General features: G+C 53.7%; 1 protein-coding gene across 1 annotated transcript in view; it reads right to left on the bottom strand.

The window, feature by feature from the left end:
• The window catches only part of Bmp7 (bone morphogenetic protein 7), a 77,463-nt gene that overhangs the window by 41,555 nt on the left and 8,846 nt on the right, over positions 1-27,062 (bottom strand). Inside the window, exon 2 of the mRNA XM_004636010.3 lies at positions 5,581-5,773. Within this exon, the coding sequence (XP_004636067.1) occupies positions 5,581-5,773 (193 nt within the window). The remainder of the gene's footprint in view (positions 1-5,580; positions 5,774-27,062) is intronic.

The following is a 27,062-nucleotide window of genomic DNA, read 5'->3' as shown; positions in this document are numbered from 1 at the left end:
TCCCCTCCCCTCCCCTCCTCTTTCTTTCTTTTTTTGGTGGAACAGCTCCACGCTGTTAGGGGTTGAACTGGGCCCAAAACTGAACTCGAGTCCTAAGCCCTGACCCCCACCAGTGTAGCCCTACTTGGAGACAGGTCTCTGCAGAGGGGACAGACCCCTAACGCGCACAAGAGGAAGGAGACACAGGTGACTCCACATGAGACAGATGGGCCCTTGAGGCCACGGTGGCCGAGACCTGGCTGGTCCTTGCTTATGCACAGAGACACCAAAGATCCACAGCTACCACCAAAAGCTGGACACACCTACAACTTTCAGAGGGAACAGGGTCCCGCTGACACCGCAGTTCTGGATCTCTGGCCTCCAGAACTCTGACAGCATAAAATCCTATTGTTTGCCCCCCTCCCTCCATGTTCAGCAGGGGTTGAATAAATGAATGGCAGGGCCTGTGACCTTGATCTCCATGACAGCAGCCTGGAAGGGTGGGACTGCGCCAAGGAGCCTCCGTCTAGCATGTTCCAATGTGGGAGAACAGCTGTGCTCTGGCAGTGGAAGACACCAGTGGGGCTGCCCCTTGAGGGAAGAGCAGCATCCAGGCCAGAAGCCAGGAAGCAAGTTCGGCATGGGAGGAGGAGCTGGGTGTCACAGCGTCTGTGGGCGCTGGTGAGGGCGGACGCTCTGCACACAGCTGGGGGAAGACAGCAGGTGACCCTGGGAGCCCTTCAGGCCTGGATGAGTCTTGAAGCCACCACACTCAGGAAGTGAAGCCTTTCCACAAGGCTCCGAGAGGCAGGGGCACGTTTGTGGCCGGAGGCTGGTGTGGGCAGCGGGTCAACTGCGTGCTGTAGACCTACAGCCTGGGGAGTTTGCTTCCCCCCAATACATAGCTTCTGTGGGCAAAATCCAGTGCGCAGCTTGCTTCTCAGAGCTGAGGTGGGAGCTGAGGGTGTGGCTCGGCTGTAGAGTCCTTGCCTGGCACACCAGAGCCTTGAGCTGGACCCCAGCACCACCAAAGAACAGCCTGCTGGGGTGTCCAGGGCAGAGCAGACCAAACACTTGTAGCTCCCGAGAGTGCACTTTATGATTCTTCCTGAAGTTCACCCGGTGGACCCTGCTGGGCCAGCTGGGCCCCTGAGTGGCCCTCATTAGCAAAACTGTCGGCCCCACCCCCACACTACCCCTGGGGCCTTCCCAGAAGTCTCCTCTCCAGCAGCACTGCCCTCCTCTAGACCAAGGAAGCAGCGCAGGGCTCTAAAACGCAAGCTTGAACCACAGTGGGAAATGGCTTGGTTAGAGCCCTGAGCAAGAGCAGCGGGAACAGGCTGCTCCTCTCTGGCTCAGGGAGCAGAAGCTGAACCCACCCAAAGTCAGAACTTCAGATGGACCGGCACAGCCCGTCACGAGGCCACCCACGGTGCTGTCCACACTAGCAGAGCCAAGACACAGTGCACACTCTTAGGTAACAAATATCCTGCTGCAAACCCTACAGGATGGGACAGTGGGGTGGAAAGGTACAAGGATAGGAGGTCTGACGAAGCTACTCATCTGGTGGTACAAGCTGAAGGGTGTAGGGTGGGGCTCCATTTGTAGACACAGGGAAACACACAAATGCACTCTCTGTGAACACAAAAGGCCTCCCCAGCTGGCATATTTCCATTCCTCAGTTGCTCGGGTAACAATTCCTGTTCTGGCTCTCTCTTCAGGCTGGTCACTGTGATGCACCTCGTATAAACCCATCCCCAACGGGCAGGCCATTCTGCCTCTGTACTTCCTGCTTTCTTAGCCCACAGCAGCCCTGGATCACCAGAGATCAGGACCTGACATTTTGAGGAATGATTGATTCCTAGTCAGTGCCTGGCTAACATTAAAAAAAAAAAAATCTGCCCCCGTCACTTCAGTCTCTGCTGCGTCTCGTGTGTCGGCCAGGAAGACCAGCCGCACCCACCCCTTTGGTCACCGTTGAGGCCCGTGCAGACCTATAGGTTCACTGACCCCTCCAACTCACCTACTTGCCGCAGCCACTGCCTGTATCTGACCACAGAGCCCCTCCCTCTGCACCTTCTGCTGCCCAGCGGCGCCTAACCTGGTTGGACAGCATCATCTAACACTCCACTGAGATGACCACCTGCGACTCCTTCTGAGTTTCATACTTTCATTGAGGAAAAACTGGGCTGTCTGCCCCAACAAATGAGCTGCCGTGGCCTTTCCCAAAGGTGAGCCCACCTAGAAACCCAAAATCAGTTGAGCGCTGCTCAAAGACATCAAAAAGGGGGACAAAAAGCCCATCAACCACTGTTTTGAACCTCTGGGAGGTCAGGTAAGCTTGTTTGCCCTCTTTGGAGAAGCCCTCTCAGCTCAACCTCATTACTTTCTCAGAATAACACCCAAGCTACCTGCTGGAAAGACACAAAAGCTCTGCTACAATAGCTGACAAACACTGGTTACAAGAAAGAAACCAAAAAGTTCTTGGAGCAGCTCGCTTCTACACAACCTGATCCTTGAGTTCACAAAAACAATGATGCCTACTCAGTCTGTCCGATGCCTACTCAGTCTGTCTGATGCCTACTCGGTCTGTCCGCCCCGGGAGCTACCTGTGCAAATACTTGGATTCCATCGCCAGGGGCTGCCTCTGCCCTGTGCTTTGGCACTCTGACAGCCACTGTCCTTCTGATCAAGAACGCTGACAGGCTCACCTTAGGCCGAGCCCTAACGGTCCAGGTGCCACACGCTGGGCTGGACCTCACCCAGGACCATGACTGATGAACAATTCTAACCTCTGACAGACGCTAAGGACACCCTGCTTACACATGGAAGCAGTAGGAAGGAGTAGGACAGGCTAGCGACGTGGTGGTCACCTTGGACAAGGCTACTGAAGCCCAAGCTGTACTCACAGCAATCCAGTCCAAAGGCCTAAGCACACTCTGGGGAACTGACGGACCAACACAACAATCCCATGTTCAATGAGCCAAGCCACAGCGCTGGCACCAGTGCCTCTGCGGCAGCTCAGGCTTCGGCATCTGTGTCAGCAGCCCAGGCCTCCTATTTCTTACCCACAATGCTAAGCTTACAGCTAGGAAACTCATCCTTAGATGTGGCATACCCTTGACACACAGCACACAGGCCCCAAGAAATATAACCCTACAGAAACAGCTTGTAACTAGCTCCACTAAAGTTGTGCTAAAAGGTCAGCTCTACCTGTAGGCACTCCTGCCCACAAGTATAGCCCGGATGCATATTAACTACCCTTACAAATTTCTGAAATCCAGTCTTAGATCTGCTGAAAAAGTTTACCTGGCCCAGACAGCTCACTCTGAAGAAACGATGCCCTCAGAGTCCCACTCTGGTCACTCTGGATGCTGACCAGCCCACACACGGATGAAGCCTGAGCACACAGTTCACAGGATTGTGCCACACCTACTCCCCCTTGGTTTTTGTGTCTTTTCAGGCCGTTTACCCCAGGCCTTGCTTCCCTGATCCTTATGTCCAGCAAAGATTTGCCAGGGAAGCTAACAAAGGGAAGGGAAGATGACACAAATGCCTTTCCCAACCGACACACTTCAGTTTCTTAGTTGCCCAGGTAACAGTTCCTGTTCCAGTTCCGGTGCTCCTGTCTCTTAGAAACAGCTGGTCACTTCGATGCACACTGTATAAAGCGACCCCCCACTGACCTGCCACTCTGCCTCTGTACTTCCTGCTTGCTTATCCCCTATAAGCCGTGGACCACCAGAGATCAGGACCTGATATTCTTTTTTTTTAATTTTTTTTTTTAACATTTATTGTGTGTGTGTGTGTGTGTGTGGCCAGCTCAGCCCACCAGGGGGCGCGGCTGGCTGGCATGTGGTGCTGGAGGATCGAACCGCGGTCCCTGTGCTTTGCCAAGCTTGTTCCAAGTAGGTTCTTTAGACCACTGAACCATCTCTCCAGCCCCTTGTTTTTTGTTTTTTTTTTTAATTTTTTTTTTTTTAACAGGACCTGATATTCTGAGTGACTGCGATCAGTGCCTGTAGATGTAAATAAATCTGCCTGCACATCCTGGATGTGATTTCAGGGTTGCTGTTCATTGCTGGAACTGAATGGACCACCAGTCCGGAGCAAGAGCTGCCTCCCAGGCAGGAGACAGAGGCTCAGCGGCAGAAGGAGCCTTGATATCTGTAGCAATGACTTTCTCTCCTCTTAACTTTACACAGTGAGCCTGCATTACCCACCCAACACCAAATTTTTGTTCCCCGTACCAGGCGGAGAATTTAGGATTGGACACAGGCTAGGCATGCAGTCTACTGCTGAGCCATGTCTCCAGCTCTTTCCGTTTTACTTTATTGTGACAATGTCTCTCTAAGTTGTCCAGGCTAGCTTCAAACTCATGATCTTCCGGCTTCAAACTTCCAAGTATTTGAGAAATGGCAGACATCTGCCATTACAGAGAGCTCGAAAAACAAGGTTTTATGTTTTTCTCTTTTCTTTTAGACGAGGTCTTACTATATAGCCCAGACTGACCACGAACTCACACCGATCCTCCTACCTCGCCTCATGAGTGCTGGGTTACAGGTGTGCGCCACCACATCTGGCTCTAAGGCAAATTTTTAACAGCAGATCTTCTCGTAAGCTTCCCAAACCTGAGCCAAGTCCTCTTTTGAATCTCCCCATTTTCACAGAGGAGCTACCACAGCAGGCAGGCCACTGGGAATACGAAATGACGTAATGGATGAACGGCCTCGGAAATCTTCCACAAGGTTTTAATTTTCTCTATAGCTAAGATGACCCCCAAATGGTTAACACTGTGGAGCACCGGGTCATGGGTCCTCCTCCTGCAGTCACAACATGTCTCCACCCTGGCTGAAGAGTGGGGACAGACCATCAGGAGGAGATTCCTGTACCATAACCACTGTCACACCAAGCAGGCAGGGGGAAAGGAAAGGTCCACAGCCTGAAGAATTCCAAAGCCTAGTCATGGAGTAACATTACTTGGGGTCTGCACCCCTGGACTGTGACAGATGCGCCTGTCCTTTGCCTTAGACTTCTTGCCTCTCATTAAGATCTTGAAGTTAAAAAGATGTCCAGAAGTAAAAGCCCTTTGGTGCAAGCTTCTGCTCCCCAACCTAGTGATTCCTAGAAGTCTGGGAGTTCTGGCTGTTCGTGTTAGGTTCTCCCCACAACTGCATCTAACATTTCATTACTCTTGGCCACTTACACTGGTTGCCTGACACTCTGAAGAGTGATGAAGAGGTGACAGAGAGATCACCAAACACACTCATCCTCTTCCTTCTCTTCCATGCCTCTGAGCACACGTCCAGATGGACACCCGCCACTAACACCCAAACAGGACCACAGATTCCTAGGTTTCCTGCCCTCCTGCAATTCCTGCCTTGATTCATCATGGGCAGTCACAGTTTTACAAAACAGTGACATACGTCATACACTTTCTCTTAAAAAGACCTGTCCTGAGCTCGTAGGTGGTTGGCATTCCGTGGGAGAAGCTGCCCTGATGGCCCTGTCCTGTCTGACTCCATTCTGGGGCCACCATCCCCTGCCTCCCTGGGAGCTGGAGGACACTCAGCACCCACCCAGCACCAACAGAACACCTACCTGCCCAAGTGCTCCTGAAGCACCTGGTAGACGCTGATCCGGAAGGTCTCATTATCAAAGCGTTCCCGGATGTAGTCCTTATAGATCCGGAATTCAGCTGCAGTCACAGCTTCTCCTTCTGGGATCTTGGATAAATCGAACCGGAACTCCCGATGGTGGTAGCGTGGGTGGAAGAACTCTTTGTCATGTTCCACTAAAAGAGGAGAAAGCACAGGCCCGTGCAAAAGCCCGTTAGTCTTGCATCCAATCACCTTGCTCAGCAGGGTGGAGACCTGCCTGCTGCCACCCTCATGGTCAGTGCCCACCCCACAGAACACACAGCGTGGAGGGTCCCAGGTGGGGACGCATGGTCATCCTGGACGAGAGCACGACTCTGCACCCAGCCTACTGGGGCAAGAGGGCACTGATGAGTCTCAGGGCAGACCCGGGTCCCCACATCTCTATCCTTAGCTGGAGTCCAGCCTTAGCCCCTGACTAGAACTGTGGCCCTGGATGAGGCAGCGGCAGCCCATCTGAACCTCAGTTTCACCATCTGAAAAGTGGGGATATAACTGCTCCTTTGTGGTATTGTGAGGGATGAGTGACCGAATTCATATGAACACTTGATCACTTGTTAGGGCTGGATACCAACTACTGTCGATAGACAGGGACATTGCTGTGCCCATCGTGGGACACCTTGGGCCAGTGGTTCTCAGTCCTAGCTGCACCCAAGAATTACTGTGGATACATTTAAAAAATACAGATGCTGGACCAGGGAGATAGCTCAGCAATCTAAGCACCTGCCTGGAAAGTACAAGGACCCAGGTTCAATTCCCAGTACCACATGCCCTGCCAGACCCTCACCAAGCTGGCCACCAAAACCAGGCATGGTGGCCCATATCTGTAATCCCAGCGTTGGGGAAGCTGAAACTGGAAGATCACTACTATGAGCCTGAGCTGCACAGCAAGATTCTTCACCAAATAAATAAAAAGATTTTTTTTAAATGTTTTAAAAATACAGAAGTTCTCACCCATGGTAGACTGGTAAATGTTCAATAACCAGTCTCTGGGGCTTGATCTGCTGTGTTTGCCAATATCCATGGTGTAAATGTTGCCATCTCAGCAGATTTCAAACTACGGAAGTGAAGAATGTTCATCCACGGAGTTAGAAATACCCAGCGGGGCCTGGAACTGCGTGGTTCTCAGCCCACCCAACGCCAGGAGGATCCACAGCTCTGGGCGGGGTCTGGAAGTCTGTACTTCGGATGTGCCACCCCCAGATCTTTCTAAAAGCAGAGCAGAGCCAGTCTAGCCAGGAAAAAAGAGCAGAAATATGACCAGCTCCCTTCCACTTAAGGTGCTGGAAGCCCGCAGGCTTCCACTGGTCCAAGGACAGCAGGACAGAAATGCCACCTCATAAAGAGACTCCCCCCACTGGTGCACCAAAGACCCTTCCCACAGATCTCCATCGAAAATGATCAACGGTGATCGGGCTAACACCTGTAATCCCAGCACCCTGGGGGCCAAGGCAGGAAGACGACAAATTTGAGACCCGCCCTGGCAACTTAGTGAGGCCTTGTCTCTGAATAGAAACTGCTAGGCATAAAGCTCTGTGTGAAGACCCTGGGTTTGGTTCCCAGCAACTGAAACAAAAAAGGTTGATTGTAACCCACCAGCAGGATGTCAATGCAGTCGAGGAAGGAGGCTCCTCGCACTGGCAATCTCAAGACCCTTCCTACAAATTTCCATTGAAAAAGATGGACTGCGACTCTTACCAGCAGTTGGAAGAACTAGTGGGGTGTGGCAGAAACATCACTCCCCACTAGGCAGAAGGGATGATGGAGCTCCGGGGTTCAATATTTACACTGCTGAGCTTGGATATTGCTTTGGTCTGATTCTTTTCCATCTCCCATTACTCCTTTTAGAATGGGGAATGTTTTACCGTACGCATTGTATCTTAGAATTAAATTTTTTTTTAACAAAGATTCACAGCTAAAAGTCTGCCTTGAGTCTCAGAAGAAACTTCAAGGTAGATCTTTGAAAAGTGCCAAAATTGCCGAAATTTTGTTATTCCTAGTGGTACGCTAGCAGTACGGTTAGGAGTCATGCTGTCCACCTTGCTTGGAGATTGAGTGAGGTTGAAGAAGATATGGTTGGATGAGAAGCTGGTAAGAGGTAGGTCATGACCCTTAATCCTATGCACCAACTGCACTAGATGTGAAACCACCAGTAGGCTACCAATGCGCACTTCTGGGAATCTGAATGGGTCTCAAAGGTGGTAGTGGCTGCTACACACAGGTCTATTCCATCCCTCTCCAGGCCTGTTCTCCTCCTCTGCTCTCTGGCTGTCATGGACTAGGCAGCTTTGCTTGGCCAGGCCTTCCCCCCACAACATTCCTTGGGGCCACCTGCCCATATACAGAATCTCCTGAAACTGGAACTAAATTAAACCTTTTCTACTCTAAGTTGTATTTTGTCTCAGTGACAGAAGTCAACTTCTGGTCTGACTCTAGCACCCATGCCACCCTCCACCCTCCACCCAGGACCCCAAGGAATAATGCCTAATGTGTTCCGTCTGTACTCCCAGCACCCCACCCCCACCCAAGCTCGCTTCATTAAAGACTATCCCATAATTAAATGGCAGATAAATGGTCCCTGTCCTGCTGGGCCACCAGGTAGCAGTGTCTCAACAGGTGGCTTCTGCCTTTGAAAGCCTCACTCCCCAATGGATTCCTGCACTGTGTCCCTTCCGCCCCATGTCCCCTCCAATTCCTGACCTCACTTTCTTAGACCCGATTGTACACACAGCCTCTTTCCTAACTTGTTGGTGATCCTCAAGACTAAGACTTGGCCTCCTCACCCTCCACTACTTCCCCCAGGAGAGCTCATCCACCCTCAGAAGGTAGTAAGGCAGACGGCTCCCCACTGGCGTCCTACAGTGTGCCTTTGCTGTCGGACGGCTTCAAGTTCGAGCTTTCCACTACTCCAATAGCAAAGTTCAAAAAAGAAGTTGCTTGGTGTTCCTAACTTTGCTCTGTAGTCTGCCAAAACTCTGACTTGGAAAACTTGTATGGACCTAGTGTGAGTCTTGGGTCCTGTTCTGATTGGGTCCTGGTCCTGTCACCATGGACATGACACATCAGTCTAAGTGTTGCTTCCACCTAGCCAGTGTGTAGTGCTTAAGTGAGTACATCAAAACATTCGTCACTGTGTTTTAGGGGGGCTTTATCTGCATAAAGTATCATAGCCATGCCTCCAAAGAAAACTAGTGATACCAGCAGTAAAGCCATGAGGAAAACTGTGAGAACCATGATAGAGTTAAAAAGAGAAGTCATTGTGAAATTTGTTGAAGTCCTGGAAAAATGAATTCATAAGTGCAACATTTTGGGCCTCAGAATTAATTATTTGGTTTTCCATTATTTCTTAATGGAAAAATATGCTCAGCCCTTGAACTTGTTGGTGTTCAAATACAGATGTGGAACGAATTGAGTTCCAAGGTATCACTGTACTTAAGAATCTACAAGCGAATGTCCCTCCATACAGATGACCCCTCCATGCAAATGACCCCTCTATGCAAATTACCCTCCATGCAGATGTTCCCTCTATGCAAATGACCCCTATTTGCAAATAACCCTCCATGCAGATAGCCCCTCCATGTAAATGACCCCTATATGCAAATGACCCTCCATGAAAATAACAGCCCACATGAAAATAGCTCTCTCTTGCCAGGACTCATGCATCCAATTACCTTCTTGACATCTCCTGTAGTCCTGCATCTCAAAAGCAACATCCAATCAGCCCCTAAAACCACGCATGAATTTCCTGAAGCAAAGCTGGTTCTCTCCTTGCCCTCTGGCCTTTTGCACAGCCCCTTCACTCTGCTCAAGTCGTAGTCCCTGGAGACACCTAGATGCGCCCTTCTCCCTCGTCCACATTTCAACCTTCACACTGAGTTCTGTCCGCTGTAGCTCTCAGATCCACACATTCCTCTCCAGCTCCACGGACTCAAGCTTCAGTGCCTCTGCGGGTGGGAAGGAAAGGGCTGACGTGGGAACTTCCCTGACACTCCTGCACTGGAGTGTCAGGCCAGCACTGCAGATTCATCTCTCCCCCTGCTGGGAACACCCACAGTCTCTTCCGACTACCTGCCAGCTCTGCCCACCTGCCAGCAGAGGAGGACGCCCAGGGAGATCAACCGGCAAGGAGGGCTGTGAAGCAAGCTGGCTCAGCACAGTAGGCAGGCACGGCTGAGCAGTGCATGGTGAGTGGACCTCATGAGCCTCAGCACCCCCAGGGCCTCTGCTCTAGCATCCTAGCAGGCAGCCTTCTGGACAGTCCCAGTGGCAAATGCAGAAGTCAACCAGACTAGTTTACAGCCAAGGGGAGAAAAAAAAAAAAAAAAAAAAAAAACAAGCGCAGTAAAGCAAGCTTCCTCTGTGATGCAGCCCCCACCAAGCACCCTAGACACCATCTGATGAAACTGCTGGGGCAGAAATGACCCCCATTTTATAGATGAGGACACTCAGGCTCAGGGCAGTCAGCCAACCTGTCCCAGGTCATGGGCGAACATGACTTTGGCCAAGTTGCTTAGGCTCTGTGTGCTGCCCCTTCTTCCGACTGCAACAGTACATCACGGGGCGGGCGCTTCCCACAGTGCCTGGCCACAGTAACAATCTGCATCAGCACAGTCTCAGGACCTCGAAAATGATGAGCTAGGACCGTGACAGCCAGTGCTGAAGCAGCAAGGTGGGCACAGAGGTCCTGACAGTGCTCCTCTTGTTCATCAGCAGAGGAAAAAAAGAACTAGGATGGACCACACGGTGAAGGGATGTGTGCACACGCGGGGCATAAATACAGGTAGTCACAGAAGTCACATCCAATGAAGAAAGAAACCGCCGACAGATACCACCACAAATATGGGGTCTGCTACAACAGTACCATGTTAACCTTCTGAGAGACAAGATATAGTCTAGCTTACTTGTTAACATTGCTATCCAGATTATAAAGTTTCTTTGTAAAATAAAGGAACCGATAAAGTGGCCAAGTAAATTCCCTGCAAACATCTGTGGGTTCTTGGGATGGTTTTCTAAGCGAGTTCCCTTCAATAGTTACTTGGCGACGAGGAGGGGCCCGGGCCACGTCTTCTGCGCTCCCTGAAGCCCTTACCAAGGAAGGCTCTGAAAGCATTCATGCGAATTAGCAAAGAGCAGGCAGTGCCAGTTCCTCCCCGCATGACTTTAAAAAAAAAAAGGAGGGAGACCAACTCAGAATCCAAACCCAGTTTCACATCACATCTCCCCAGGCTTCGCCTTCCTCGTGGACGCTGAGTGCTCCACAGTATGTTCTCGGCAGCACTGGCTCCAGTACCTCGATGACTTTGCTGGCACTTGGACAGGAGACTGTGTGCTTTAAGGAGAAAACACGCTTTACTCTCTCCTTAGGCTACCGAGCCGGTGACCCAGCGCTAGAGCTGGTACCGTCTAAGTTCATGGAAAAGCCTCCTGCAGAGAGCAGGGCGCAGGGACTGGCTTTTTCCTCTCCCCAGCTCTCCAGGCCACGGTTTCGAGAGCTCACAGGCAATTCCAGAGGTTGAAAGGACCCAAATCCTGGAGATCAGAAGGTAAGTTCAAAGGAAACCGTCCTGGAAAACACTAGCCTGACAACCACTGCTGTTTCCAGCCACTGCTGCCTCCATCGCTCCTAAAGTGGCCCTGACGACATCAGTTCTGGTCAGAAGGTGCCAAGCAGCCAGAGGCGGGAAGGAGCAGGCAGGCAGCTGCCAAGGTGGGCAGCACTCTCATGAGACCTCGGGGAGATCTTGGTGCCAACCGGGGTCACCAGCAGCACCTCACCTCACCTCAGGTTCTGGGTTTCTCTTTCCACCTGCAGTTATGAGAGATGTTCAGGCAACCCCCTCACCAAATTAAGAGTCCTCTGAACAGTGGGTTCAAAATAACCAGCCCCATAACAGCTTGTGGTGTAGACTTGGAAAGGGCAGCATGAGCCAAAAGGAAGCTCAGGTGTAAGCATGCAGACCACACTTTACAGAACTCCATAGCACACCCTAAAAATTAGGGGTATGAACCCCAATATAAACTTACTTATGTTTCTAACAATGCACAGAGATAAATGAATTCTTACAAATGTGAGAAATAAGATACAAAAGGCTTTTCTCCTTACTTCCTGGGGTTACTGCTTGTGTCTCAGCGGCGACATGGGTGGCACAGCCTCCTCCTGGACAGTACTAAGGGAACTCTCCCAGGACAGCCACAGGGTCCCCAGAAGGCCACCCTCTAGTTCCATGATACCCACCCAGGTTCACGGGTTCACGGGGGCCTCTTTCTCTTTCTAGGCTTCTGGCAGCAAAGAGCTCCATCTGTTTCCTCCACCTCAAACTCTAGGCTGTCACCTAGTACCCTGGGCAGCCGCTCTCCAAGCCCAGGCAGAGAAAGCTGGTCTGGGAGAGAGAAGTCCGGGCAGGACGAGCGAGGCTGGAGGGGAGGAGGAGGAATGCCTGCCTGCTTGCCTCCTGGCCTAGCTCTCTCTCTGTCCCTCCTGAAGCTCGGGGCGGCTGCTCCCCACCACCCCATCTTGATCTGCACGCCTGCAAACGAGTCCTGTCTGAGCTACAGGGCTTAGACAGTAGCTCTAAGCAAAACAAACACGAGCCAGGGACACACACACCCAGGAAGGGATGGTGCACAAGCCACGGCAGGTGATCACTGGCCACGAGAATGGCTCTCTTCAGCTGAATTTCCAAATACAGGATGCCCCCGGCAAGCTGAGAAAGAGCGGGGCAGTGGCCGTCTGTACCCTGTACCTCAGTGCTGAGCGGGGGCTTCCTAAATCCGCTGGGCCGGACAGACGACAGCCTTGCCCCACTGGGTGTGCCCACGGCTGCTTCTCAGGCACTGCTGCCAGGCCTCAGGAGCAGCAGCTCCTCAACGTGCCCCACAGTGGACTGTGAGGTCAGCGCCTCGGTGAGGAGTCGCCAGGTGACAGATCTGGGTGCATCTGGCTTCAGGTCTGCATCTGAGGGCTTCCCTGTCAAGTTGAGGGAGACATGTACAGGGCCAAAGGGGACAAAGTCCCTAAGGGACATCAAGTCACCTCATCTTAGCAGCTGTGCCAGGAGGTGCTCCCCAGAGAGGCTGCCAAGTGGACTCTGAGGCAGGATGCAGCCCAGCAGCCCCAGACCGAAGGAAGTGCTCAGGCATAGGGCGCAGACCAAGAACTGAGAACACGGAACTGCGCCAAGGAGATGGCAGGAGAGGGCCACGGAAAGGGATGAAACAAGACTTAAGTTGGACAGAGTGCACGGGCGCCTGCCTCTAATCCCAGCTACCTAGGAGGCTGAGGCAGGAGGATCACTGTCCAAGACTAGCCGGGCAACTTAGCAAGACCCTGTGTCAAAAATAAAAAGGGCAGGGCATGTAGCTCAGAGGTAGAATAGCCCTGGGCTTGATCCCCATCATCGTGCAAGACAAAGAGGAGGAGGAGAGCTGGGGAGATGGCTCAGTAGAATAAATGCTTCTTCAATCCCCAGTTCCACCAAAAGAGAGAGAGAGAGAGAGAGAGAGAGAGAGAGAGAGAGAGAGAGAGAGAGAGAGAATGAGAAGAGGGCAGAGAAGGGCCGGGGAGGGAAAGGATTATCCCTTCAGTGGAGGGGTGATGCTGATCCACCTGCCCCGGCATCCTGTGGGAAGTGGGGTACAGAAAGCCGGGCAGCCTTGGGAGCCTGGACAGGCAGGGTCTCCAGCACCTGCGCCCCGAGAGGTGGCGCCGGCCCGGCAGGCACAGTGCTCTTTCCTCCCACCCAGTACCCAGCCGCTGCTCCTTATCCCGACAGAGAAATGGCTACATTCTCACCCTTTGGAGAGGACAAGCAAAGACGGCAGAGGACGGACCCTCCTCCTGGGAAAGCACAGGAGCAGCTGCTGCTCAAATGCAAGCGTTTGAAGAGAGGGCAGTCGGGAGGTCACAGAGCCACTCGCGACCCCATGGGGAGGTGACCAGGATGCGGCACAGCAGGATGTGAGCCTGTGGCCACTGCTGGGAAGGCACAGCGCCCTGGGTGGTGTGGACAGCTGAGGGACAGGTCTGGACCCCACAGGCAGGCTGACCGAGGGTGCTGTGGCTGTGTTCTGGACAAAGTTATGCAGGAAGGAGCCCAGCCTGGACGTGTCTGTCTGCAATCTCAGCAGACAGGAGCTGAGGCAGGAAGATCTGGAGTTCAAGGCCGGCCTGGGCAACTGAGTGGGTCTGACATGAGCTGGAACTACCTAGCAAGCCTGTTGTAAGACAACAACAACAATGATGCTGGAAAAGTGTTCATGCAAGTGCCAGGCCCAGGAGTGGCTCCTGGGGGCTGCAGGTGAGGCACAGAGCCGTGGGACCACAGGAGGGAAGGCAAGGCCAAGGACAGGCAGGGCACGGCGCCCAACAGTGGCTGCTCAGGTGGCATTTTCTGGATTGAGCACAGACCCCTGCAGAGCAGACTGGTGCCAGCCGCACAGGACAGCAGCTGTCCCCACCACGGCCCGCAGCCCATGCAGTGCTGCCCTCCCCCTCCACTCAGCTGAAGCAACCAAGCACGGGTAGTAAACAGTTAGTCACCCAGCAGCTCCTTCCAAAAGTTGATGGTTTCCACCAAAAAAGCCAGTTAACCTTCCAGACCACGTGTGGTCCTCTTGCTAACCCCAAAGTGCCGTTGAGCTGGGAGACAGAAAGGAGGATTTTACGAGCAAAACCGCAAGGGCACCATCAGAAGCCTGCGCTCCTAGCTGTGCACTCAGACCTGTCCAGAGGTCCTGCATGCGGCTCCTGTTGAGGCTGGAGACACATGCCCTACAGGGGTTGCGGGGAGGGCCTGGCTCCCAGCCCCTCCGCACTCAGCCAACAATGTCTTGGCCTCTCCTGGGCTGAAGAAAAGCCGGCGGCCGCACCCATTGGGCTGCGGAGCCCTCCCTCCACACACCCCAAGCGCCACGGTTTTGATGGTGAAGATGGTGCATGGCACGAAGTGCACCATTCCTGGCTGGCCTGCAATCTCGGCACCCTGGGAGGCCGAAGTAGGACAATCCCAAAGTCTAGCCCAGACAGGACAACCAAGCAACTCAGCAAGACCCTGTCTCGAAGTGCAACATGGGGCACGGGGCGGGCCTCCATAGGAAGGCCCTGGGCTCCACCCCACCGCAGGAAGAAGGAAACACCATTCCCGCCGTGTGCAGAGCATGGTACACATTCATATGTGCAATCCCAAAAAAAACCCTTTCACTTGGCAACATTTACACTCTGTACCCATTAACAGGTTCCTGCCGGCTTGACCCCATGGAACTGCCTCCTGCTGCCCAATGGGACAGTCATGTGTGTACCATCAGGGGCTCAGGGACACATGGATTACATCCTCGCTAGGAACGAGTTAAACCTATCCTCCTTCCCCCCAGCCCCTATCCACCACCAATCTACTTTCAGTCCCGGTGCATCTGACCACTCTGTCCGTGGAGTGGAGCAGTATTTGTCCCCTCATGGCCGACTTCTCTCACTTAGAATATTGTCCTCACGGCTCCTCCATGTTGGGGCAGGCACCAAAATGTCCTTCTCTAGAAGGCTGAATACTACTCCACTGTCAGACAGGCCCCACTCTAGTCTAGCCAGTCACCCTCCACAGGTTTGGGGCTGCTTGTGCACTTCAGCTGTTGTGAACGACCCTGCCTCAGCACGAGAGAACGAGGGGCTCCTTCCATCTTTGGGTCTACCCCAAAGGGCGCCGTGGCTGGATCACTCAGCAATTCCACTCCATTTGGAGGAGCTGGTCCTCTTGACACTGCCACCAGCAGTGTGTTAGCACCCTGATTTCCAGCACCCCGATTTCCCCACACCCCCGTCAGCTCGCTCCTTCTCATGCCATTCTGGTCGGTTGGGCAGCTAACTTTGGGGGGACAGGCGCCTTTCTGTGAGCTGCACATCACACCCCCTGTGCTGTCCACTGCCATCTCAACGGAGCCTCCCAGAAACAGCACTCAGAGGCCTCACATCCATTTTTACAGATGAGGACACTGAGGACTTCAGCGAACAGCTGCCTGCCATGGCCACAGGCGAGCTGCAGCCCCAGGTCAGGGCTCTTCTCCCCCCAGCCCTGCCCTCCTGCGCCTTTTCCACAGGAACCCAGGCCTTGAGGCTGGGAGACGATGAAGCCAGCACGGCTCTGATGCGCAGAAGCACCCACGTCCTCCATGTGCTGACAGAGCTCGCCCTCAGCCAACCCAGACTCCACGAGCAGAGGCCACCCCCGCCCGGGTCCTCCCTGGCTGCAGTCACCCAGGAGGTGGGGATACGCTGAGAGCGTGGCCCCCCTACCTCATCACCTACAGGACCGCAGAATTAGGGGCGCGGGGCTGGGACTCAGAAGTATGAGGTCCGGCTCCCTAGACTGCAGCTGCAGCTCTAGAACTCACCAGCCGGGGTCCCAAGTGCCAACCAGACCCTTGGGCTCCCCGGGATGCGTCCAGGAGATAGCGCTGCCCCCAGCAGCGCTGCACCGCGGCCCTGCGGCCTGCACAGATGCCAGGGCGGGGTGCGGCCCTTCGCTGTCCACACGTGCGCAGCCGATCGGCTTGAACAATGTTATCATTGTGAGCAGAGGGAGCAAAGGTTCAGGGGCCGGGCAGGGAGAGGACTCGCAACGCGGCTAATTATCTCCAGAGGCGGCCAGCTGTTTGCCTGAAAAGGCCCAGATGCCGGCAGAGCAGGAAGCGCAAATCAGCTGCAAGCATCCACCCGTCCGTCTGTCCGTGCACCGTAAACCAGGTCACCCGGGCCAGTGTCCACCTCCTCAGCATAAGAACTGGGGCCAGGGCCTCTGGGTCCTGGGCCTCTGGGTCCTGACAGCTCAGCTAAGGGGAATGAGGGGAGTGATGACGGATGCGGTCGCCGCCGGGTCAGCCCAGCCCTCTCACCCACCCTTGCACCCCAGTGGAATCTGCAGACAGCTGTGGTTGTCACAGCTGGAGCCGGGACGCTCTGACTCCGGGTCTAGACCAGGGATTCTGCTCAACTTCCAGCAATGCCCAGGACAGCTCCACCTGCAAGAATGACCCTGGGGGCCTGGGGACCTAGCCACTCAGGAGGCAGTAATAGGCTGGGATCATCTGAGCCGGTGCCAAGGACCAGCCTGGGCCTCAGAGCAAGGACCCCAAGCCCTCAACAGACAGACTCAAGGAGTCAAGGACTCAGGTGTGGCCCCTCAGCTGCAGGGACTGTCCCCAGGCCTGCCGGGCCCTATGCCTCCCTCCAAAGGTCAAATTAGATACAGTGCTCAGAAATCCCTTCTGCCCCAGTGTCCTGCAATTCTGGCCTCTGTGTGGCTTGTACTAGGTTCCTCTGGCCACGAGTGCCTCTCCTGATAGGTCCACATCACCCTGACCCAATGGCCGCAGAGCTCAAGTTGTGGAGGACACTTCATTTGGCCTCACATAAATTCAGGGGGGCCGTGGCCTTTGCTGCTCAGCTACACCAGGTGGTCTCCTTAAAAATCACGTTCCCTCCATGTGCATGGTGGTACACACCATAACCACAGCAATTTGGGAAGCTGAGGCAGGAGGATCACAGCTTTGAGCCCAACCTGGGCAACTTTTAGTGAGACCCTAGTTCAAAAAGAAAAAAAGGGTCAGGGGTATAGACTCTCACGGGGCCCAGGCCAGCAATGTTGTATCTCTGCCCACCTGCCCCCCCACAGCGCTGAGGGGCAGACACAGCCCAGAGGTTAGCCTGCAGCCTCCTCCCCGAGAGGTGAACCCCGCTCTCCTCTCTCCTAGATACCCTGCCTTGCTGCAGCCAGAGCCCTGCCCTGCACATGTAGACAGGCCCTGTCCAGCCCCTCTTCCAGATGTTACCTCTGGAGTGTCGGGAAGAGCAAAGGACCGGGACACCAGTGTCCCCACCCCAAGGCCAGACCAGAGAGCAGGTTGTCTCTGCCAATCCTGGGAATAGATGGGGCCAGGGGCTGCCCAGATGGCAGGCCCTGCTACTTCAGAGGCCTGGAGCGCAGCACCCACACCTGCTCCAGGGCTGGGGCCCCACTCCACGAACCCCCAGCACATCTCGCGGGCTCGGGGGTGTCAGCGCTGTAAACTGCTGCCCACCGCTCACCCGTGAGCCACCCCCACGAGGACCCTGTCGTCCTGCTCAGCTCATGGGGCTTCCCAAGCAGTGGGCTGGGCGGGGCCCTGGGACCTGGAGTCTGGACAGATGCAGGCTCTGCAGCCTCGGGAGGGACGCGGGACCAGGCAATCATCTGTCAGAGGCTCAACTCCTCCCCCCAACAGGTGGCGCCCCCTGGGAATTCAGGAGACAACCAGGTAGGCAGGGGCACAGGTGAGGTGCAGGGTGGGGGTGTGGGGTGGGTCATTCCTCCTCAGAGCAGCCAGAGCCCTGGGTCAGCTGGGCAGGCACAGCTGGCTTAAGGCATTTTAGAAGAAATTCAAATCAAATGAGAATTTATAATCCTTCCTGAGGTCTGGGTTCCATCAACCTAAACTCATTAGGCCTGAGACGCGCAGGTGCAGGCAAGAGGAGATGGCTCCACAGCCTGGCCTGCTCCTGCCTCCCCTTCAAAATAAGAGTCTTCTTTAAAGCCATGCTCTGGTCCTGAACTGAAGCACTGATCACACAGTGGCCACCTGCATTTCTGGACACGAGGTGGTATGGGGATGCATGCAGGCTGCCTCAGTGGTGGGGGGAGCAGCAGTCACTGCTCTCCGAAGTCCCCCAAGGGCCTCATCCATTCTAGCGGGCAGTTCGCAGACATCCTGCAAACTGCAGTGCTGTGCTTACAACCTGGAAAGCCCGAGGAGGAGGAAGAGAGTCTGGGTTCAGACTGAGGCTGCTACCAGGTTTCCAAGGGCTGCGACTGCACCTGTGGAGTCACAGGGAGCCCCACGCAGCTCTACCCGGCCCTGACTCCTCTGCTCAGGACCACACTGAGGACCCTGACCACCAGCCCAGGCAGGGTAACTGGGCCAGGACGGGGTGCGGCCTCAGTGTCCCCCGGGCTCCAATCCTGTCCCTCTCTGCCCACACAGTGGAAAGAAGCATTAAGATGCCGGCTTTAAGGAATGAGCTGCGGAGGATGAGGTGTGAGCTGCAGAGCCAGGCGGCCGGTGAGCCATGAGGCGGCCCCTTCTGTCCCTTCTACGGGGGAGCCTGGCACAGGTCGGAACCGAGGCCCTAGACCCTGACGCCCCCTCCTCTCCTGTGTGCTCCCAGAGTGTGAATTAGGACGCTGGGCACAGCCCGAAGCCTGACCCGCCCAGGTGGCTGCGCAAACTTGGTGACACTCAGTAGAGAGGATTAAGAGTGCCTGGCATGGAAGGGATCTTCAGCAGATGTCATCTGCTCGGATTATTATGATAATGACTAACAGAGCTATAAACAGCCAGGGACACACCCCTGCTCCCCGCCCAGCCACAGGGGACGCCCGCTGTTTACGTGCATCATCTACCTTCTGGAGCAACTGATTCATGCGCAGGCGCGTGACCCAACCCGCGCTGCCCGGGATGCTCTCCCTGAAGCTTGGTTCAAAATGCTGTGGCTCGGCCGTGTCCTCCAGAGCTCGAGTTCTTGTCATTTTTGCCATGACATCCACACATCAACTCTTAATTCATAGGCTATTTTTTGTTATTCTTGCCCTGTGCTCCCAAAATGGCTGTTGTGGCTCCAAGCATCGCATTTTCCCAGAAATACACTCAAGGCAAGAAGATACAGAGCTCTATTTGCCCAGCTGTCATTCATGAGGAAGCAAAATATTTTTCACAGCTACCTCCTGCTAGCCCACTCTGCCACCCCGCAGCTTTGTTCTTCTTGTCTGTTGATTTCCGCCTTTAGGGGAGTCTGGGAAGGCAGGGAAGAGGCCATCTCCTCTCCCCGAAGCTGCACACCAATGAGCAAGGCAGAGGCAGGGAGGGCCACTCAGTGGCAGGTGAGGACAGCAGCGTGGTGCTCTCAGAACCTTGTTCTTGCTGTCTGCCTTGCCTGTCTGAAGGCCCGGGGCACCCAATTCCTCTCTCCCCTCCACCACCCTGAATCCACCTGGTCTAGCTCCTGCCGTCTACTCCAGTGACTTCCGATCAATATGCTTCTCCCCCTGCAAGAAATGGCTCTTGAAGGCACCTCAACCCCCACTTCCTCCCAGATCCTCTTGACACCCGGAGTGGTACTGGAGGGTAAACCTAGACCTGTGCTGAGCTGTAGCCACAACCTTTTTTTTTTTTTTTTTTTTTTGTGGGACCGGGGTTTGAACTCGGGCCTGCGCTTGTCAGACAAGCACTTATTCTACTGAGCTATCTCCCCGGCCCCAACCTTTCTAGTTTTTGAGACAGGATTTTACTAAGTCACTCAGTTGCCCAAGTTGGGCTCAAAAGTGGGATCTTCCTGTCCCAGCCTCCCACAGTGCTGACATGACCAGCGTGCCCGTCACGCCTGGCCCAGGCAACTTTGTCCAACCATGAGCACGGGGAATCACATAGACCCCATCCCATCTGTCTGCCCTGGGGACAAGCAGAGGCACAGAGGAGCTGTAGCACCACTTACTAGAAAGCACTTGGCTCAGACACAACAGGGCAGGGCTCTTCTCCTGGGCTGGCCTTCCTTCAGCTGGGGCCCACCAGTGTGGACTCCGGTTCTCGAGCGCTGGCTGTCCCAGTATACGTATCTTCCATCCAGGAGTCAGCAGTCGCTTGCCCCAGACGGATCTGAGAATCTCAGGAACTCCTGACCATACAGTTAGGACACCGAAAGGCCTCTTGAGAAAGTTCATTTTCATCAAACAACTGGCCCTGGGCTGGGGTCCCTGCCTGTCTTCAAGAGCCTGAACTCAGGTCTGGGTGAAGGGACATCTCTGCCCATCCAACAGGAAGCAGCCTCCTGCACGGGGCTACAGCATCACCATGATTTGGGGACCTCGGAAAGCAATGAGGGCTTCAATGCAGTGGGATCGAAAGCACAGTATTTGTTACAAGGCGTGAATCTCCCTCCAAGTCCTCCCCTGGCTTTATCACAGGGGTCCTGGAGCAGTCCTGGAACCCTCTGTGGTGGCTCTGAGCCAAGGGGGGTCCTCCTGGGCATGATGACTTGGAAGAGAAGGTGGGTGGTGGGCAAGGAGGCTACCTTGAATGCCCATCTTTGTGCTGGGGCACAGCATGCAGGACATTGCCAGCCATACCTCCTCAACAGTCATGAATAAGGACTCCAGAGCCGCTTCAGAAAGTGTCCTGAAGGGAAGAAGTGTGTTGAAAGCAAGATCAAGCATGGCGAGCAGAATGCTAGGCAGCGGGTCTCTTGCTATAATAATTGTTTAAATTTAAACATTCACTGTGTTTAGGTCAAGCCCCCTATTTTTCTGCACATAGGAAGCATGCACACTGTCCTAAATCCAACTGTACACGAAGAAACAACAAGAACGAAGGGAGAAAATGGGCTCATTTTTGGGCGGCTGTCCAGCACCCACTTGCAACCCACTTCCTACTGTGTTGGCCAGGGTCCAGCTGTTTCCCTCCGCATCCTCCCCTGCAGCGAGGCTCATCCTTATGACCTAGTTTGGCCCATGAGGCTCAAAGAGAAGTCTTCTGGGGGCTTGAGACAAGCCAAGCAACAAACAAGCAAGAAGAGCTCTTTGTGCCCTTCCCTCTCCTAGAATAGGGGGTTGTATAAGGATGGGACGTCTGGGGCTGTAGCAACCACTTTATAACCATGAGTCACGGGCATGAAGAATTTGAGAAGAGGAGAAAGGAGTAAGAAGCTCACAGGTTCCTGATACAGTATCACTAATCTGAAGACACGCTGTTGCTGTTATGGAACACGGTGAAGGCTTTTATCCTACAGCCTCTCCAGGCAGGTGGTCTGTGACCTCTGGCCGAGCAGGTTCCTAAATGAATCATGGGCCCTCTCTGAAGAAGCAGCGGCAGGCACCTCCACGTAGACCTCACAGTACCTCCTGCCCCAGAAGGTGCTTCTACATTTGGCTGAAACACAGGCCCTAAGCCTCGGCCGATCACTTCACCTCCATACACCATGAAGAGGGGCCACCTGCTGTCCCCCAAAGCTACATAAGCGACCTGTCTTCCCCCATCCCTTTTCCTCCTGGGTAAAACTAAATGGGGAGCCACTCCCCATAGGCACAGCTGGCACGGCGGGTCCTCACTCCGCTGGACACAGCTGCACACATCGGAGGACTCTGGGGACAAATGCTGACTCTGATGCTCAAGGAAACAAAGGGAAGACAGACATATTGCCCTTAAGTTGGGGGTGGGGTTTCTGTGACACCTGCGACCCACACCAGCAAGGTCGCAGCTCCAGCATGTCCCGATGACTCAGCATCCCCTTGAGACGCTACACCAATATCCAGATCTTACACAGCAAGAGGCGATTTTCTAGTACAACAGGATTTGTCATGATAAAACCAGCTTCTGTCATGGCTGGGGAGGCGTGGTCACACCCCTGACCCACATCCCTGAGGACCGGCACACACACTACCTGCCTCAGCAAGCAGCCGGGCTGCCTGAGGAATTCATAAAGAACAACCGGGGTGGGAGGGGGGCACAGTAAGGAAGACCAGGTACGAGACACAGTCTACAGGGCATTCTAGTGACATCTGTAGACACCTACTCTAACCACAGAGGAAGCCAGGAGGCTAGAGAAAAGAGATGAAGAGTTCGAGTCCAGTGTGGGACAGTCAGTCAGCCCCTGTTTCAAAATAAAGAGCTGGAGATGTAGTCCTGGTTCAGTGAAACGGCCCTGGGCTCAACAATCAGTGCCAAGAAGGGGAAAAACCCGCCTATGAAGGTGTGAGCAGCTTTGTCCTCCCTATCTGCAGGACAAGCAGGGCCCAGAGGAAGCCAAAAGTGAGGGTCACAGGTGCCCTCGAAACCCAGACAGTAAATACTCACAGGTCTGGCACAGAGCCAGGTCTGCGGACACCACTGTCACTGCACACCATCAGAGCACATCTACAGAGCAGCTGTCTAAACTATTTACAGACCTGGCCATCGGAACTTCATGTCCGTCTCCCTTGGCATAGAATACACTTCTTTTTGTTTTTTACTGTTTTAAAAATGGGGTGGGCTGAAGCCAAAGCAAGTAGGACTGTGGTTACTTGGGCCAGGGAAGCCCCCACCTCCCTGCAAAGCCCCCCTGACCCGCAACATTACTGCCTGGCTTCCTCCAGGGGTCCACAGCCTCCAGTCCACCTTGAGCTCCCGGGGTTCCCAGCAGGGCTCCTGGGAAGGGTTGGCTCTGACTGTAATCTGTGCTCCTTTCAGCTGGGGAAGAACCTTGCCCTGTGGAAATGCCATTTTCCCGACCACGGGCCAGTGCGTTGGAGCCACAGGCCTGTGTGTTGGAGGCCGAGGCTCCCAAACAAGCTTCTAAGCTGGAGAAAAGTTGCCCTCTATCAGTGGTTCTCAGCGTGGGGGCTATGTCATCCGCTGGGGGACATTCAGCAATGTCTTAGAGACCTACCTGGTCCTTGTAACTTGGGGCAGGGCTTGCGAGCGACACCCCCAGTAAGTGACAAGCCAGGTCCCACAGTGCCCAGACTGAGAGACTGTCTAGACCCGCCTGCAAAGGCCACTTCCAAGCCCCAAGGACCCCCAAGATTTCTGTTTCCCCTTCTCCACCCTCCTGAGCCTGCCCCACCAGCACCTTAAGACAATTAGGAGCCAGGAGCTCAGCAGGCACCAGGCAAGTAGCTTCATTTATTGTTTCCCCCTAAAGGAAATGACCGACCAGCGCCGCCTCCGTCCTATAAACATTTACTAGCCTGGAAGGTTCCACGGCCCCACTGCCATTTTTAAGGGCTTCTCTCTCCACAAACGTAAGGTCAAGTCAGCCAGAAAATGGAACTTGAGACAGGCAGGGTGGTGGGGACCTTTTACAAAGTTCAGGACAAGGCAGAGCACCGAAAGGCACCCCCGGCGCTCACTGAGTCCGTAAACAAACAGCTGCTTTACACTGGTGCCTCACGCACAGGCAGTTTTAAAGGTCTCAGGTCGGCTCTGCATGTGCTCCCTGGGTGACCATCACGTTAATGGGTCTGAAGATCGCTTCGTTACTGGCCTGTGGGGTGCGATACCCCAGCAAACTCTGGGACAGGTCTCCCGGTGCCCAGCTTCGGACAGGGCAGAGCCACAAGACCAGGCTCAGCCTGCGCCTGTCATCGCCAGCAGGAGGGATTTCCGCTTTTCTGGGAAGTGGTGGGAAAAGCAATTACAAAAAAGAACACAGAGGAAAAATGTCACAAATACCCACGCACCCACCACAGGAATCAAAGTAATTGCTTGTTTTCTTTTCCATTGCTAGGATCAGACCCTCAGGTGCCATAACCCTGGGCTACCTTCCTGTGCCTAACTTCCCCAGGTTGGCCTTGAACTTCCGATCCTCCTGCCTCGGCCTCCTGAGTAGCTGGTACTACAAGCATGCGCCACCACATCTAGCCCCATTGGTGGTGTTGTTTTAAAAGCTCGATTTGTCAATAACTTCAGGTTTAGAAGGAACTGGCAGAGCCAGTACACAGAGATCCCGCCTGGACCCACAATGCAGTCTGCTCTACGTGAACATCTCCCATGACAGGACACAGTCACAAAAACTGAGAAATGCACACTGGTGCGTGACACTCAGGACACTCGGGACTGTTCTCAGACCACACCAGTTCTCTGCGATAGCCCTGACCTATCTACCCCACAATACCGCAGTGCATTTCTTGGAAGTTTCTTATTATTTAAAAACAAAATCAACTTAACAGGAACCAGCGATGGACTGTGCTTAGCACTTCTCACTCCCAACCCCATCTCTTCCACTCCCACCCGGCTGCCCTCACGCTAAAGGTGGCAGGTGGGTCCTCACACTGCTTCACGGCCTCCCGCACTATGACACACACAGCAGAGTGGCACGGGGTGCCCTGAGGGTTACATCCCCAGCACCCTCTGCCACTCGATACTCGAGAGCTCCTTCCTCGCAAGCTCTCCCCACCCTCCAGCCCGGTGCACCCACCCCTGCTCAAAACTCATTTAGACCACAGGAGACGTCACTCACTCAACTATAAGCCACATGCAATAGATTTTCTAGGACCCACAGTGAGGCCCGATTCTGAGTTCATTCACACACAGCAGCTCTATGAAAACACTCATCTGAGATCCTCTTTCACGTCCTTCTTTCCAAAATGAAAAAAAAAAGGGAACAATGGTGATGCCCAAAAGGGTCACAGTCATGTGCAGCCTATTCGCTGCACGAACTGCGCCCGGTACGTACCCAAGGGTAAGGCCATTGAGAAGTTTGTCATTCGGAACATAGTGGAGGCTGCCACCATCTGGGACATTTCCAAAGCAAGTGTCTTCGACGGTTATGTGCTTCCCAAGCTGTATGTGAAGCTGCATTACTGTGTGAGTTGTGCCATTCACAGCAAAGTGGTCAGAAATCGATCTCGTGAAGCCCGCAAGGACCGAACTCCTTCACCCCGATTTAGACCTGCTGATGCTGCCCCATGACCTCCACCAAAGCCCATATAAGGAGAGCCGGCTCTTAATGGACTGAAGAAAACGCTCTTGAGAAAGAAATAATAAACTGAATGTCATACTTAAAAAAAAAAACAAAAAACACTCATCTGAGCTAGGTGTGGTAGTGCACACCTGTAATCCCAACACTGGGGAGGTTGAGGCAGGAGGATCGCTGTGAGTTTAAGCCCAGCCTGGGCTACAAAGCGAGCTTAAAGCCAGCCTGAGCCACATAGCGAGACCCTGTCTCAAAAGGACAATAAGCAAATAAATAAGATCTGTAGCTGCCTTGAATGCCTTGTGGAGGGGTGTGGGGTGCGTGTAGGGGCTCACATGGCACACAGGGCTCTGTGCTCTGAAAATGCTTTTCAAGCCATACAGAGACATGGGACCAAGAGCTGGTGCCCCAGGTCCACCGCTGCTGCAGAAAGATCTCGGCCTCCACAGCACTGCATAGGTGAGTCCAGCGGCCGGTCCAGTAATGGACTCTCTGTATTCAGTTTTGCCCCTTGAGATCCTGTGTGGAGGAGGAAGTGGCCCTGGAGCCTAGGAGGAAAGCACAGGTTCTGCTCTGAGGAAAGACTTGGGAGTGGGCCGCAGCCTGCACCTTCCCAAGAAACAAGAGCAGTGGCCTTGTTTGCTGTTAACAGGGGGAAGCTCTTCATTCTTTTCATGGTCGGTCACACCGAAGCCGAAGTTTGATGAGATGGAAGCTTCTAGAAATACTGGTCTCTACCAGAAGGGTTACAATTCCTCGGGGAAAGACAAGGGATGTGGGAAGTACATAAATATGTAACATTAAAATAGTGAATTTCAGAGATGACCATCATCAGGGGAATTTACTAAGTTCCAACAAACTGCTTCGTGGATGAGTGCGAGGATCTTAGGAGGCCAGCAGGGCAGGCAGTGCCCTCTGCCACTTTTCCTGGGTCCCACCTTTCCACACATGGGGATCACAGTCACTTCTAGGTGGAAATTTAACAAGTTAAGGCCTGATTGCATTGGCTTTCTCTCTGGCACCATAGGGGTGAGGGAAGGCATTCTGAGGACCCAGCCCCCTCCGTCGTCTGTACGGAGACCCCCATCTGTTCACAGAGCAGCCTCTGACTCATACAAATGGAAAAGCTCTGAGGCCTTAAGGTCCGAGCTCACAGGCATCTTCGTCACCAAACTTATTTCCACCTATACTGACTCAACAAAAGGTCCAAATCATCCGAATTTGGAGCTAAGCATTTAGATATGACATGCTAGGCCAGTGAGATAGCTCAGCGGACTAAGCACCTACTTAGGCAAGCACAGGGATCGGGGTTCCATTCCCAGCATCATATGCTGTGCTGGCCCCACACTCAGGCGTGCTGAGCAGGCCACCAAGACCAGGCATGGTGGTACACACCTGTAATGCCAGTGATGGGGAGGCTGAAAACAGGAGGATGACTATGAGCTGCGTAGTGAGACCTTGTACTAAATAACCCGAAATTTTTTTTCCGAATTTTTTTTTTTAAAAAGATCAAGCCTGGCCCGATAGCTCAGCAGTTTAAGCGCCTGCTTAGGCAGATGCAAGGAGACCAGGGTTTGATCCCTGGCATGCTGGGCCAGCTATGCCCCTGGAGCGCACTGAGATGACTGGGCTTGGTGGCGCATGCCTGTTATCCCAGCGCTTGGGAGGCTGAAAATAGGAGGATCGCAAGTCCAACCTGTGTAGTGAGAGCCTGTAGAACCGCTACGAAATACACAAAAAAGATCCGTCATGCCAAGCTGTGACCCAACTTGGTGATACAACAAAGGACACTCTGTCATACAGCACATTTCGGTGAGAACAAAGTGAGTGACATTTATATTACCTATTCATTAAAACTGTTTCCACTAACATTAAAATCACATCCATAAAGATGAAGTAAAATGGTTATCAATCATTGAACATGGAAAATGTATTGTTTTTCAGCTTTGGGGCTCCTCCTC

Source organism: Octodon degus, unplaced genomic scaffold (assembly GCF_000260255.1).
Source record: "Octodon degus isolate 3935 unplaced genomic scaffold, OctDeg1.0 scaffold00077, whole genome shotgun sequence".
NCBI lineage: Eukaryota > Metazoa > Chordata > Mammalia > Rodentia > Octodontidae > Octodon > Octodon degus.
This window is presented reverse-complemented; position numbering and strand designations above follow the sequence as displayed.